This window comes from Gastrolobium bilobum, unplaced genomic scaffold, assembly GCF_033153095.1.
Source record: "Gastrolobium bilobum isolate Gb01-03AN ecotype WA unplaced genomic scaffold, APGP_CSIRO_Gbil_v1 utg4929, whole genome shotgun sequence".
In the NCBI taxonomy this organism is placed as follows: Eukaryota; Viridiplantae; Streptophyta; class Magnoliopsida; order Fabales; family Fabaceae; genus Gastrolobium; species Gastrolobium bilobum.
The window spans coordinates 13,152-29,410 of NW_026900067.1; the positions used below are offsets into that span (position 1 = coordinate 13,152).

The 16,259-nt window shown below is 37.3% G+C and overlaps 1 protein-coding gene across 1 annotated transcript; it reads right to left on the reverse strand.

The window, feature by feature from the left end:
• Nucleotides 1–11,290: 11,290 nt before the first annotated feature.
• LOC133295179 (protein ACCUMULATION AND REPLICATION OF CHLOROPLASTS 6, chloroplastic) lies at nt 11,291–15,460 on the reverse strand. Its single transcript, XM_061493974.1, has 6 exons — nt 14,940–15,460; nt 14,610–14,834; nt 14,148–14,408; nt 13,087–14,044; nt 12,776–12,912; nt 11,291–11,965 (listed from the first exon to the last, which is right to left on the reverse strand). The coding sequence occupies exons 1-6, from the start codon at nt 15,438–15,440 to the stop codon at nt 11,675–11,677; spliced, it is 2,373 nt and encodes a 790-aa protein (XP_061349958.1). The 5' UTR covers nt 15,441–15,460; the 3' UTR covers nt 11,291–11,674.
• Nucleotides 15,461–16,259: the final 799 nt, after the last annotated feature.

Consider the following 16,259-nt stretch of genomic DNA (forward strand, 5'->3'; position numbering starts at 1 on the left):
ATTGTCCTTCTTCAAATTCATACAAATCTCTAATTATGAACTGTATAACTTACAAAGAATACTACACTTATAATTTTGTCCCGTTTCATAAAAAAATTTAGCTCCCTATTGTGAAAGTTGAGGATTTTTCTTGCATAAGAACACTACTTATTATGAAGAACTAATAAACAATATTAAAATAACAATAAAAAAAAACAACAAAACCGCTGATGTTATTTTAATGTTATCTTAAGATTAATAAACCTCAAGCACTCTTTCTGCAAATTGATCTTGTACCCTGCGCAGTAGGACCTGAAGCAATTTAATATTCAAAGAGTAATGATCATGTGTTCAGCTTCCCTTGAGGCATTTCGGACTTTCGGGTTTTTCATTCAACTGAGGAAGAATTCTTTGATAATCATTAGACCAACACCGATTTGTAGTGGAAAAATAAAACTGAATATTTCATCAGTGATATGTTGTTTCTAAAAAAATATTTGTTGCATTACAAAATGAAGGGAAAAGAAAGGGCTGGCTAAACTAAGTTGACAAATTTAATTCAATTTAATTTTAATATATATTTTTAAGAGCGCATCTGAATAAATAATAATTATGTATATCTCCCTTATAATTTTTAAATATTTTTTGAAGTATTTATCTTCTAATTTATGTTTTCAAATTTTAATTAAATCTAAAAATACCCATACGTAATGAATAGGATAATTACTAATTGATAATAAAATTATAATTTATTAAACTGAGACTATCTTTGTAAAAGTACATAAAAATGATTTGGTTAAACTTATTGAAAATGAGGGTCAGACAACATATTCAGCTTTATCATGTTTCTTATATGGAATGTTGATTAGATTCTATGCTCTATTCTCTCTAGACCAATAAAGAATCTTTTGTTTGATAGAAAACAAATATAGAATGCTTTTATTTCCTCTTAGAGATATGGAATTAGTAATTTAATATTACATATAATAAGATTCAATGTTTTTTAATATTCCCTTATTAATTTTTTAGAATAACAATTATTACCATTGGTTGAATTTAATCTTTTATAAATCTAAAAAAAATTAGCCTGGCTTAATCAAACTAAAAAGGTCCAAATTCCTATCAATTAAAGAATGAAGTTTATACCAAATAATGATAGCTCAGTTGGCGTATAGGAGTTGAGTAGGTGGGGGGGGTGAGAACATATGTTCGATTTTTCTCAATGTTATCTTTAAGAGAGATTTAAAGCCTTACAACTGGATCCATCCCGAATAGGATTGTCTTCCCTAAAGAATGTCTATGGTTTATTTAAAAAAAAAAAATTACGAACTTACAAAAAAGAAGAAGAAAAAGCAAACGAGAGCAGGCTCTTAACCGACTAGCACAAATCCCATAATATTAACAGGTAGTTTCACCTTGTGCAACCTAATTTGGCACATGATGGTTCGGTTCCAACCTTGGGCAACTTAGTTAGGGTCGCAATTCAAGTCGATATGCCGCAAATTCGATACAAATACAAATATATTTCATGAATTTAAAACCGAGTTAAAACATTCGACACGAATACGATTCGCTTATTTTGTGACTTGACAGTTGACACAACATGACACAAATAATCCACAAACACATACTATGTCGCTTATCATACGAATCGACATGCCACGAATAACCTGTCAATCATGTTACATACATATTATGCAGGTCAACACGATGCGATAAGATACGAATAATAGATTTACGACATAACACGAATAACCTATAAGAAGATTAATGTGGGTTAATTTCATATTTGCAGATTGACACGTCATACTACACGAATATGTTCGTGTCAGTTTTTGCTAATATGAAAATGACAAGAATTTGAAAATGGATCTATCCGAATACGAATTTTTTATATCGTGACGTGTCATATCAGCATGTAGTGTTAAAAATTGTCACCCCTAAATCTTGCAAAACCCTATGTGGCCAAAAAAAAAAAATCTTACATGGCCGAATAGTTGGATACAAGAATCATTAAATTTTGCCTACAGATCAGCCCCTCATAAAATTACCCTTACATAGACTACTAAGATTTGACAGACGACTGATTTTTGTTTTCTTACTTCTATTGACTGATTGTGAGAAACGAAGAGAGAGATTGCAAGATCTCGAAGAGAAATGTAACTGAATAATTCTTTTTGTATATTGAAAATGTAAAGTAACTTGATTACAATAGACCACTGATCCATATATATATGTTGACATTTAAGCTGATTCAATGGGCCTCTTCTATCTAATGGGCCTTATATGGCTATTACCCCCCTTTAAGCTGAAGTGTGGTTTGAGGCTCCAACACATGAAGCTTAAATTTGAAATCCAGAAAATTGGGCCTTGACAAGGGCTTGGTGAGCCCATCTGCTATTTGGTCCACCGCAGGGATGTGATGAACCGAGACTGCCTTGCTGACCACCTGTTCACGGACGAAATGTAGATCTAGGTCAAAATGCTTCGTGCGTGAGTGAAACACGGGGTTGGCAGATAGTTGAACCGTGGAGAGATTATCGCAATAAATGGTTGGGGATCGCGGAAGAGGAACTTGAATTTCTGAAAGCAGTGATTTTGTCCATGAAAGCTCTGCAATCGTAGATGCTAGAGAGCGATATTCCGCTTCAGTGCTTGATCGACTGACCACCGTTTGCTTTTTCGAGGACAAGTTGACGAGATTGGAGCCGAAGAAAATACAGATGCCGCTTGTTGATCGTCTGTCATCAAGATCGGAGGCCCAGTCAGAGTCACAGTACGCAGTGAGATGAAAATTTTCTGATGGATGAATGGCGAGGCCATGCGAGGCGGTGCCGTTGAGATATCGGAGAATACGTTTTACAGCCTTCCAATGAGTGTCCAGGGGGTGGTGCATGTATTGACAGACCTTGTTGACGCTGAAGGTGATATCGGGGCGGGTTATGGTGGCATATTGGAAGGCTCCTACTATGGAGCGATACTGTGTGGGGTCAGGATGAGTGGATCCATCTGTGGAGGTGAGTTTAATGCCGGAGGCCATGGAAGAAGGAACAGGTTTGCAGTTTTCCATTTTTTCTCTCTGTATAAGATCTTGTATATATTTGGTTTGATGAAGATGGTATCCTCCTGTAGTGGTTTTAGTGGCCTCAATTCCGAGGAAGTAGTGTAGTTGACCGAGGTCTTTGAGGGAAAATGTGGTGTGGAGAGACTGAATGATGTTTGTAATCACTTGTGAGGATGAACCTGTTATAAGTATATCATCGACATAAACCAAGATGAAAGTGGTACTGGTGTGAGTGATAGATATGAACAGTGAAGAATCACATTTGGCAGTAGTGAAGCCAAGAGTGTGTAGGGTGTTACTGAGTTTCTGGAACCAGGCCCTTGGTGCCTGTTTGAGTCCTTATAGGGCTTTTGTCAGGTGACACACCAGGGTTTTGTCCGTGTCAACAAATCCTGGTGGTTGTTGCATGAAGACTTCTTCGTGTAAATCACCATTGAGAGAGGCGTTGTTGACATCCAGTTGGTGTATGGGCCATCCTTTGGAGAGGGCAACAGAGATGATGATCCGAATGGTGACTAGTTTGACTACAGGATTGAAAGTTTCCTGATAGTCAAAACCCTCTTGTTGGTGAAACCCCTTGGCTACTAACCTAGCCTTGTATTTAAGAATTGAACCATCTGGATTGTATTTGGTGCGAAAAATCCATTTGCAGCCAATGGGAGTTCTGTCTGGTGGTAGGGGAACAAGTTTCCATGTGTTGTTGTTGAGCAGAGCATTATATTCATCTGTCATAGCTTGGAGCCAATGGGGTTGGGTCATGGCCTGTGTGGCAGTGGTGGGTTCAAGGTTAGTTGTGTAGGCTTTATGTTTGAAAATCCCTGCTTTGGCCCTTGTAATCATGGGATGAACTGAAACAGTGGTGAGATTAGATTGTGGGGGAGATGTGTGGGGGGATCTATGTTGGGCAGTGTTTGGTGTAGTAGAAGGGGAGGTTGGAGGAGTTGCAATAGCAGGTTGAGTGATATTAATAGGAATAGTGGGTATGGTAGGGATTGAAGATTGAGTAGGTGGATTAGTTGAGATGGATGTGGTATTTTTTCTGTAAGGAAAGTCAACCTCATCAAAGAGGACATGTCTGGCTATGATGAGTTGGTTAGTGGGGGAGAGGCATTTGTAGCCTTTATGTTTGGTGTTGTAGCCAATGAAAGTACACTTGGTGGATCTGAAGTCAATCTTATTTTTATTGTATGGTCGTAGGTAAGGGTAACATGCACAACCAAAAGTTTTGAGAAAATGGTAGTCAGGTGATTTGTTAAAGAGAGTTTCATAGGGTGATTGATTTTGTAATGTGGGGGTAGGTAGTTGGTTGATGGTAAAAGTAGCAGTGAGAAAAGCATCCTCCCAAAATTTAGTGGGAAGGTGAAAGTGAGCAAGAATAGCTAACCCTGTTTCAACTATATGCCTGTGTTTCCTTTCGGGTTTCCCATTTTGTTGATGGATATAAGGGCAAGACAGCCCGTGGATGATTCCTTGCTCTTGAAGGTAAGGACCAAACTTGAGATATTCCTTGGCATTATCTGTCTGTAAGTTTCTGACCTTTGTATTTAATTGTAGTTCTGCCATGGTCTTAAATTGCAAGAAGATGTTGAAAGCCTGTGATTTGTTGGTCATGGGATAGATCCAAGAGTAGTTGGAGTAGGCATCAACAAAGAGAATGTAGTAGCGTGCTCCTGAAGTGCTTTCAATGGGAGCTGGTCCCCATATATCTGAGAGAACAAGTTCTAAAGGAGAAGAATATATTGTAGCAGTAACAGGTAAATGTAATTGATGCATTTTGGCAATGCAACATGCTGAGCATAGATTGGAATCTGTTTTATTTATAAAAGGAATGTTGCATTTTCTAAGTACAGATTTTACAATAGGAAAAGCAGCATGTGCTAAGCGTTGGTGCCAAAGATTTAAATTGATAGTGTTGGTAGTGTGATTACAAGTAATAGTGTTGTGTGTATCTAATTGAGCAGGTGTAATAGCTAAATTGGAGATGTTAGCTTGCTTGGACAAATTAGATCCATCAAAGACATAGAGCCCATTTTCAATTCTGCCTTGGAGAAGGATCTCCTGAGTAGCCTGTGATTTGATGCAGCAATTATTAGCATGAAATTCAAAATAGACATCATGGTCATTGGCAAATTGGGACACACTTAATAGATTCTTTGTCAAACCAGGAACATGAAGAAGGTTAGTAAGAGTAAATCTTAATGAATTAACATTTGAATGAAGAAAAGAATAACCTGTGTTTTGTATTTTCAGGTTTGAACCATTACCAACTTGCACCGAATCTTGACCAGAATAAGGAGTCTTGTTGAGTAAATTGTTAGAGTCTGGAGTAAAGTGATTGGTTGAACCAGAATCTGGGTACCAATTGGAATCTGTTGTGGAGAAGAAATCAGAGGAATTTTCTTCATCATTTTGTCTGGGGCCAGGGTATTTGGTGACAGTCATGTTGGCTTGAAGATTGGAGTTATTGTTGTTGTTGCTGTTTATAATGACCCTAAATGGTAAATCTTAATTAGAGATTTAATTTAAGGATTTAAATGCCATAATTAGATTCAGTGAGTGATTCCGAGTATTTTGACTGTAATCATGACTATGTTATGAACAGTGCGTTCTGTCGGATAATTTACAGTTTTGTGAATTAACCGGTAGAGCTTAAAAGAGAAAAATAATTTTAGAGACATAATTTGATAATTCTGACGACAAAAATGAGTTCAGAATGAAAAATTGTATAGTCTGGCACTTTCCGTGGAAATCTCGTGAATAGTGTTTCTACCGGGTATTTTGTACTGTTGTTTAAGCAACCGGTAGAGTCCAGAAACAAATAATTGATGAAGTAAGAATAAGAAAGTCCAATATATGCCAAGCAAGTCAATATAGGCCCAAGAAAATGATAAGTTTATAAGTGTTAAGTTTCAGAATTAAATAAAGTACAGTTAGTGGTTCACAGTGCATTTCGTTAAAAACGGTGCAAAAATCATACTGTGAATTATGAATATTGTTACTTAGGAAATAAAAATTAATTTAAATGACTTTAGAAAAATAAAAATATATCTGTAGCTTTAAGTTAAGCTCCGGGTCAATTAAGTAAAAATACGCGATAGAAAAACAACCGGGTAAAAGGGCCACATGTGCTTAAAAGCTTAAGTGACTCAAATGAGCACTATTCAAAATCAGCTCTCTCTCCTCTCTTCCTCAAAGAAGCCGAGCTGCAGTTGGTGAAAAGGGGGGGGTAGGGTTTGGTTCTTCATTTCTTTGATTCTCACTCAAAAGTTAACCAAATCACAAGTCCCACTACTTGAAATCGATGGGAAACCACCCAATGAGTCCATCCCACCCATTTATTTGAGCTATCATTGGTTGTGTGAGGAGATATTTCCTTCCCCAAATTCGTGTACTATTCATCAAGAGGGCAAAATGAAGTTTTTGATGGAGATTCTCTTGGTGTAGGTCTTCTAGGCTTTGGGTAGTTGATTTGAGGTAACAAACCTCTATTTCCATGATGTTGTTTTGATTATTTAAGTTATAAAATTGTGTATATGCCTTGGGTGGGAAAGCATGATGTGTTAAAATATGTATTGATGAGGAATAATTGATATTTTGATGTATAAAATGAAAATAAGCATGTGTATGTATGTAAAAAAATTAGAAAAAAATCCTATGATTTCCTTTACATGTTCGGCCATCATAGGTGAAGAGTAGGTTGTTGTGCAAAAATTTTATCTTAAGTATTAGGAAGGTTTAAGGTGTAGGAATTAAGTGGAAATTTGATAAATTAGTGAGAATGCCAAAGTGGGAAAAATTATATGAAATATGCCCTTAGGTTTAGGCCTTGTGGGGCTTTGGAGGGACTTTATGCTCCAAAAATTAAGTTGGAACCTTATGAAAACATGTATTTGTATGTGTAAGTTACGTGTAAGTGAAGAAAAAGAACCTTTGTCTATGTCCTTGTAGTGTTCGACCTAGAGGGTGGTATAGGAGTATATTTTGTTACATTTTATTGTAAATAAAATGTGTTGTAATTCATTGTATAAAATTGATGAGTTAAGAAGTGAAATGACTCGAAAAATGGTTGAAAAATACTTTGATTTCCTAAGGGTATGTCCGCGGCGTTTGAAGTAAAATGGCATGAATGATATTGAAAATTCTCAAGTGAATACTTGATTAAAATTAAAGAATGCTAACGAGTATAAGGTGGTCTAGACTTGTGTATTGGCATAACATTGGCAAAAGTATAAAGAAAGGAAAATAAGCGATAAAATGTATGCTTATGAAATAATCATGGCGTAGTATCATCTTATTGATGCATTGTAAATTATTCTCTAGGTGTGCCTAGGGACTGAGAAGGATCGGAAATCTCTTGAAGCGATAAAAGTAACTTGGTCCACAAGTAAGCGTATTGGTAAAGCTTCAAGAGGTAAGCTCTAGGTTTAAGGAGTCTTTTCCTGCTTGAGTGCTCCACCATGGTTAGTGAACTATGGTTGGACTGTATGACTGTGAGTTAGATGCTTTGTATAGATGCATTCATATAGAGTTATTTGATAACATGATATGTTTTGCTCTGATATGACTTCTGTAATATGATTTCTGTAACAATCTCTGGCCATTGATTGTATAGTACCCGGACGTCCGCTTTGGGGTCCTCCCTCGGGACTGATGGTGTACGCCTCTGATATGTCTGGTTCCGCTTTGGGGTCCTCCCTCGGGAACACGTGCGTTGATTTCCGCTTGGGGTCCTCCCTTGGGAATGACGGCGCACATCTCTGATATGATATGGATATATGCTCTGTTCTGTTATGATATCTGTTATATGTTGTATTCGTATACTTTGTATCTGACTTTCATGCAGGAGTGAGCCAGGGGTATGGAGTATTCTCTATAAACCTGGAGCTTATTGAGATTTGTAATCTCACCCCTCTTTGGGGACACATTTTCAGGTGCCCAGATTCCCGGTGAGTCCTCACTAGGCAGGGACACGACACGTGGCTGAGGTAGTTGACAGATCGGATTTTGAGTGGCTGTAGGCTACTACCTTTTTGGAGTGTTTGATGTATTTTAGTATTTTCGCATTTGATGGATCATGATATTGATCCTTTATTTTGTATATGGCCTGTATATGTTTTGTACACGTCTGTCGCTTTGATGCATGTACATTTGGGTATTCAGGCACGTTATGTGATGAGGTAGTATTCAGATATGTTTACGTGTTGGATTGCATGCGGTTAGATATAGTGGCACTGAGCCAAGTTATGCATGCGCCCATGGATGGGCATTTGATTATATTTGTATAAACTGTTTATCAGGAAATGCTTCTGTGTGGGGGGTTGGAAAATCCCCAGTTGTCCGATTTATAGAGGAAACTCTGCCCGATTTTCGTTTACGACGAATGAGAATTTAAAAAGAAAAAGAAAAAGTTAGCTCGTATTTTCAGAAGTTAAGTCTTCCGCTGTTTTCTGTTTTATCATATGTATGTTAATTGAACCGGCTCGAGACGGGGATGTTACACTGTTGGTTTGAGTGAAGGGATTTTGATAATTCTGATTGTACCGGTGAAAGCATTCCCATGCTTGGTGACCTGGCTTGCCACAGACTTGACAGGAGGGACGATAGGTGGGAGTGTGTCCTCCTGCTCCTCTTGAAAGTCGTCCTCTAGTGTACCTTCCACCTCTGTTTGAAGGGAAGCTGCCTCTATTGAAATTAGAGGCGTTGTAAGGTTTGCGAAATTGCATTTGGGCCATATTGGCTTGTAGAGTCGTGGTTTCACGAACTCTGTGTCTCTCAATACGTTGTTCTTGAGCCATGAGGAGGGCCTCAATTTCTCCTACTGTGTAGGCATCGGTTCTTGAAGTGATGGAGGTGACAAAATTGTCATAGTCTTCATTAAGGCCATCCAAGATAGCTTCAATGTGATCTTCAGTGCTTATAGGTGATCCGGTTGCTGCTAAAGAATCAATAACCTTTTTGATCTGAAGTAGGTATGTTGATGCTGGTCCTTCTTTTCTGCTGTTTTTCAATTGAGTTTTCAATTGTTTGATACGGGCTCTAGTGTGTGATGTAAAGAATTCTTCTAGTTTTGTCCAGATTTGAAAAGAAGTCTGGCAGCCCACCATTCTTGTGTAGACTGTTTCGGACATAGAAGATAGGAGCCAAGATAGTAGCAGTTGATCTTGTTGAATTTCAATGGATCTTGAGGTTTCTTGATCAGCAGTAGTGTCTTTGTCCATTGATTCCTTTTCTTTTTCTTTTTCTAAAGTTGTTGATGAGCTTTCTTTTGCTGCACGTTTCGTTGGAAGTTCCCCAGCAATGAAGCGATCAAGATTATAGCCTCTGATGGTGGCAAGAGCCTGTTGTTTCCAGGGCAAAAAATTGTATTCATCGAGTTTGAATGAGACTGGGTTGGAGAAAGATTGAACAGAGGTTTGAGCGCGTGATTTGTCCATGGATCTTTTAGCTTTGTGATACCATGTGAGAAACGAAGAGAGAGATTGAAAGATCTTGAAGAGAAATGTAACTGAATAATTCTTTTTGTATATTGAAAATGTAAAGTAACTTGATTACAATAGACCACTGATCCACATATATATATATATATATATATATATATATATATATATATATATGTTGACATTTAAGCTGATTCAATGGGACATTTAAGCTGATTCAATGGGCCTCTTCTATCTAATGGGCTTTATATGGCTATTACTGATCAAGGTAAAAAATTCGTCTGCTCTAACTCGATGGGAGATACTTGTGTGAACAATATCATTCCTTAAGTTATCAAACTGTGCAATAAAATGATGATATGACGGAACGGTTATGTCACTTATGTTCCCCAAAAATACGGTAATTTACTTAAATGGAGAGTTGGATCAGGTAAGAGTTTTAGGTGCAGTTTATCAATGTATAGACGGTAGAACGAGATGTCATATCCAGAATTTTTTTGCACAAAATATCTTTCTTTTGTTTTCTTTATATATAACCTATCCCATATGAAAATACTTATATAATGATCGAACTTTCGACAATGAATTTAAAGAGCTAATTTTAAGTTTTTAACCACTGCGGTACTCACTATATTCTTTCTTCCTTCCTTTTGTTTTCTTATATATGATATACACAAAACGTGACACGAAGGGTACTGAAACGAACTTGCACCCGTGCACCCAAAAATTTTACCTGGACCAACTCTCCATTAAAATAAATCATTGCATGTTTATTAAGCATAACCGTTATTTTATAATGAAAATAAAATGAAATTCACTCGAATAAAATCATTAAGCACATAAATTTATGCAATTATTTAATATATAATAATGATTTCTGTTGATTAGCTTATTATACACAATTTATATACATTAAAGTCTACACAAATTTATCGATGAAAAATATTCTCCACATATAAAATCATAACAGGATAAGTTATTCTGTCTACTCTTATTTTGCCTACCTCTTTCGTTACTGTTCGATTACAATATAATTCAATGGTCCATATCTGTGATATAAAATAAAATAAACCTTTTTTTTTCCTTTCTTTCTCCTCATTTCCTCCCATCCCTTTCTCTCTTCCTCCACGTCATACTTTTTTTTTCCTTTATCGCTGGTGTCTACCGCCGTGGACCCACAAAGTAATGCAGGAATAAGAACAGTATCAGGAGCACGGCTGATTCTACAAAATAATGCTTGTGAAGAGGCATTTTACATTTGATGATTGTTATAAGAAACAATTTTGACTATTCAATCTTCCTTGGAGTAATAACAGTACCCACTGGTAAAAAGGCTTTGGTTTATGGTCGAGTAGTTAATCTTGATATATCTTATTGCATTCGTTTGTGATTAGCTATTATTAAAGTTTCTTTGAATCTTGCTTTTGTTATTTTACAAATGAAGTGCCAAAAAAAAAAACCTGATAAGCTACACAAGCGATAAAAAAAGTTATTCACGGTGGCAGACACAATCGATTAACAGGGAATTTTATCAATTCCCAATTTGTGCCACGATAGAGTTGCATAAAAAGAAAGGGTTTTTTTTTCAAATTCTTTTTCTAAAGTTGAAAAGCTTCTCACTGCACATGGAGTTGGAGAGGGTGGGGGGGTTAAAGAGGTCCATGGCGGTAGACACCAGCGATGAAGGGAAAAAAAAAGATATGGCATAGAGGAAGAGAGAAAGGGGATGAAAGAAAAAGGATGTGAGAGGAAATGAGGAGAAAGAAAGAGAAAAAAAGATTTATTTTATTTCGCAAATATGAACCGTTGAATTAGATTGTAATCGAACAGTAATAAAAAAAAGTAGACAAAAGTAGGCAAATTGAAAGTAGACAGAATAACCTATCCCAGTCATACTTAGCTATTTGTTGGACCCATAAATCCACATTTTCCAAGGATTAACTGGGGAATAAACCAGCTTGGTACATAATCTGGAAGTAACATCTCCCACATAACTTTTTTTTCGTTTCCCTTTCATAATTGACCATCCAAAAGCGGATAATACAACACTTGCCTACTTCGCCATTTCCTTTTCATCTCATCTCATAATCTGATAGCAAATACCGTTAGTATTTACAACCTGACTACACTCGTGCTTGAGAAGTGAACAACGTTATTTTGATGTATGATAACCTGAACGAGTTAGAAAATCTAATTATGACTCAAGGACAGCTCCTTCAACAATTTTCCAACCTGAACCTGAAAAAGACATCTCATATCTTGTTGTGTAGGTTCTACTGTTCAAAGCATCGTGTTGTGGATGACCTACAGCAGTGAGGTGGGTTAACTCTTTGAGAGTTGTTTCCACCACTGCACGGACCCCATTCTGGGATATCGTCACACTATCGATGTTGAGGTCCTCCAAGGTGTAGACATAGGACCAACCACGCTCTGCAATCTCAGCTGCACGATCTGTCCATATCTTCAACATCTCACCATCCAAAACCTACCAGATCTTAACTTCAGCAAAACTTCATATATACAAAGATGATATTTCACTAAATAACTGTGCCTCAAGACTGTTTGCAGTCAAAAAGCAACAAAATCAGAAGAAAATATTCAAATACTCATTGCTCGTGCACGAGAAAGAAAAGCCTACAGATAATATAATATCATACAGTTCATTAGACGTTGCTTCTCAATATCCCATATATAAACATGGTGACTTTGCCCATACGTGCACATGTATATGATCAATCGCATGCAAGGGCTCATGTTATTCTAGATCAAATTCAATCTGATTTGGGTTTCTAATCTGAAAGATTAGTTAAGTTCTGTTAAATCAAGATGAATATACAATGCCCTTTTTGGATCAGTGTGAGGGACGGGGTATGAAGGGCACGGATTGGGAAGAAGTAAATAGTTTGTTAACATCAGGAGATTTTTCAACGGAGGAGGCTGGAACCCCTTTGAAAAATATCATGTGGTGAGGAGCGGAGTCGGTTTATTTGAAAGATTGTTAGATACAAAGTTTTCAATTTCCGTTAAAAATTGAAAAATACCTCGTATATAAATAGTATCCCATCATACTGGATTGGGATTCATAGAAAAAAACTAATAAACACCAGTAGAGACACATAATTGCACAACAAGCCTTGGATAAATTGCACAAGACGCATGATTGCATAATTGCCAGATTTAACATAACCATAGTAATAACAATATATATTATCAGTGCATTGATCACATTCATACTAAATTTTGAAAGACTGTAATTACCACCTCCAGTTTTATAAGGACCAGTTAAATTCCTTACCTCTTGCAATCTTCCAAGGCAATGGTCAGGTCCAAAAGCTTGGGATTTGATATTTTGCCACTTGCGAACTAGAGCTTCTGCAACCCTTGCATCCATTTTTGGTAGTTGCTCTCCTGATTCTTCAGCTCCTAAGGGATCTGTGCAGTTGAATCCGCATTATATTATACAATAAGCAATTATTACTAGAAGTTTACACTATGAACTTATATAACCTAACTACAGATTTGTGGTAATTGAATCATTCAGATCATGAATTAAAAAAATATATCTGTACTAGTGTTCCAGATTGCAGATGTCTCTAAAGACCATACCTAAGTTGATAGTATCTGATGCCATGGCTGAACCAGTCATTTTGCGTAGGATGGGTGAGCCATTCCTAGCAGGTAAAACCTTCAAACCAACCAAAGTTACAAGTCCAATTACAACACCAGCACACATGATCATCACACTTGCATTTTTTATTTCGTTAGTAATAAATTCACCATCGCTTATCTCGGCAGAATTTTTAATTCCAGAAACCCCAACACTGGCTGAAGTATCCTGATCAGATAATATCAGAGGATTGTCACTGTCAGAGAGGCTGACATAATCCTTCACACCATTTTTCTGATCTTTGACAATTTGATCCTCAGAACCAACAGGAAATACCTTCTTCAATGCATTTATTGCACTATCTTTGACATGGCCAATAACAGCAGTAGCCTCAGCTCCAATTTTAACTATAGCTGCGGCAGCAGCCAAGGGTGAATGACCAACACCCTCCAGCCTCTCTAGATATCTCAGCACTGTTGGATCATCGTAGTAATCTCCAAGCTTGAATGTTGTGTCTTTAGTATCTCTAAATCTGGGGAATACCACTTCCATCAACCATGTCTCCAACAATTTACAGAGTCCAGGAAGATCACTGTCTTCATCACCCTTTGCATTTTCCATAACAAATTCTATAATAGATGGGTTTCTATAAGGAGAGCTATCACTATCTAGTCCCAACCATGACCGACACTGATCAAGCTCCCCAACCAGCAGTGCACAGAGGCCCCTTTCTAAAGCAAAGTCAACCTCTCTCTTCTCCTTGGGAGTATAAACAGAGGGAGCATTCCTCACAGTTGTTACCTTAGTTTGTTGAAGTTGTTGAAATAAGTTATCAGCATCCTGTATAAGATGTGGTTTTTTACCTATAAATGCTTGTGCAACCAGTGCAAGTGCCACCCCATAGGCTTCAAAGCTTTCAGCTGGAATATTACTTGGTGTGGCTACAAAAAGTTCAACCTTCAAAACAAGATTGAGGGAAAGAAGAAAAAGATAAATCTAAATTCTTTATGAATAAACACAGAAAAAAAAAAAAAGCATGCAAAAAATAATCCATGAACACCTGTTCAGACGCTGTCATATGTACAAATGCTTCATTCATGAAATCTTCACGGGTGAAACCCCCAGCAATTGCTGCTGCTCCCCCTCCTCCAACAGCCCACAAAATGTTGCGGACACCATGAAGACCCTCCTCCCTCCGCGTTCGATGTTCGTCCCCAAGAGGCAAGGCTAAAAGTTCCAAAACACAACGTGGGGTTATCTCTTCTAGCGTCTCATCAATTTGTGCTTGTAAATCTGGTGCTAGGCTGCTTGCACCTTCTTCCTACATGATCAAGTAAGTTATTGCAAAACACTTAAAAAGTCTTCAACCTATATGATATATGCATTATGTTACCGCACATTAAACACAAGCAACAAAAAATAAAAAAATCATAATGTAGCTTTTAAAAACGCAACAGTAGTAAATTTCAAAAAGCAATAATAAACTTAACATATTTTTCATTCACAAAATTGAGGTATTAACCTGCAAAAGTTTCAATGCCCTCTCGAGCATTTCACAGGAAGCAATGAAATCAGGTGGGGACAAAGCCATAGCATCCCTTGAGATGTCAACATAAGCGAGTGCCATAGCCAAAACAACATCTTGCTTAAACGACTTTGGCAACCTCTCTCTAAGCAAACCTTGTCCAATCTGAAGCACTAACTCCGTCTCTCCAGCTTCCTGCAACGCGCACAAAGCTCCAGGAACCTACACAAACCCAATAGCTTTTTTTTTTTATTATTTCAGTTTTCAAGCAAACAAGCTCGTAAATCAAAACAATAATAGAATTGAATTAAATTAAATTAAATGAACCTTATCGAAAGGAACTTGGGTGAGAATGGTAGCGTCCTCGTCATCGAAGAGGCCTTGATTGTACTCTCTTCTAGAAGCAGGATCAGCTAGGGTTTCACAAGCGGCTTGAAGAATTTGGCGACGGCTGATTAAAGCGTCGTTACTGAAAGCGTACTGAGGAGGCTTCGAGTTCCTCGCCTCGTAAGCCCTACGAATGCCGTCGCCGAGGAAGTGCGTTTCGGCGCCCAGAATTCGGTACAAGTCCAAAGGGATCGAGAGGTAGCGTTCCGGAGGAGGTGGAGGGAGGGACGGGCGAGGTGCGGCGGCGGAGGAAGCGTCGCCGAGGAATTGGAAATCGGAGATGAGACGTTCCGCCCATTTGCTGGTGGCGGAGCAAGTGGCGGATAAAGAACCGTTACCGCCGCGGCCAAAAGAGGAATGGTGTTTGTTAGGTTTTCTAGAATTGTGTATGAGTCGCGGGGTACATAGACCAACGCCAACACTATGCAGCACTGCCTCCATTGAACTTAAAACCCTCCTTCTCTCTCTGTCTCGTATCCTAAGTCGTATTAAAAATGTTTCGGACTATTTTACATTGTTTAGATATTTTTTAAAATCTAATGTCAATAAAATGCAAAAGAATTCCGATATATTATAGTCCTTGTTTAGCTCTTAGGGGACGTTTGGCACGCGGTATTCTCCAGAATTTTTGAAAAATTAAATTTTTAAATATTATCGTAAGTTGAATTTAAAAATTATATTTTTAAAAATTGAAATTTTCGGATAAAAAAAAAAAAAATCTCCTCTACCAAATACCTCTATTAAGGTAAAAAAAAATCTGGCCTAGACTCTTTATTTTGTAGTATATAAGGTAAAATGCAAAGGGTGATGAAGATAATGATAGTGATCTTTCTTTGGAAGACATGGTTGATGGAAGTGGTATTTTCCAAATTTAGAGAACAGTCAAACATGATTTGAATAATTGTATTATGTTTCGTGTTCAATTTTTATTTATATATATTAAAAAAAATTAGGGATAGTGATGGATAGTGTTGGTCTACAAAGCACGGACACGCTTTGTTTTTGAAATTGTGCGTGTCGGACACGTGTCCGACACGGACACGCGGTCAATATTTTAGGACACATGGTCAACTCTCTGACACGCTCCGACACGTTTTTTCGACACGCAGTCAACTTTTTTCGACACGTGGTCAACGTTGGGACACGCTTGGACACGTTTTTTTTTTTACTCTTAATTTTATTTTATTAACTAAAAATAAAAAAATCATTTATATATTAATTTTTTTCTGTTATGAAATTTGACATGAAAAATTAACAAGA

Excerpts from the sequence above, each read along its gene's own strand:
- LOC133295179 (XM_061493974.1), bottom strand. The coding sequence starts at position 15,440 with ATGGAGGCAGTGCTGCATAGTGTTGGCGTTGGTCTATGTACCCCGCGA. Across the intron at positions 12,913-13,086 it reads ATCAGATACTATCAACTTAG|ATCCCTTAGGAGCTGAAGAA; the intron begins GTATGGTCTTTA and ends TCAACTGCACAG. Across the intron at positions 11,966-12,775 it reads GCCTTGGAAGATTGCAAGAG|GTTTTGGATGGTGAGATGTT; the intron begins GTAAGGAATTTA and ends AAGATCTGGTAG.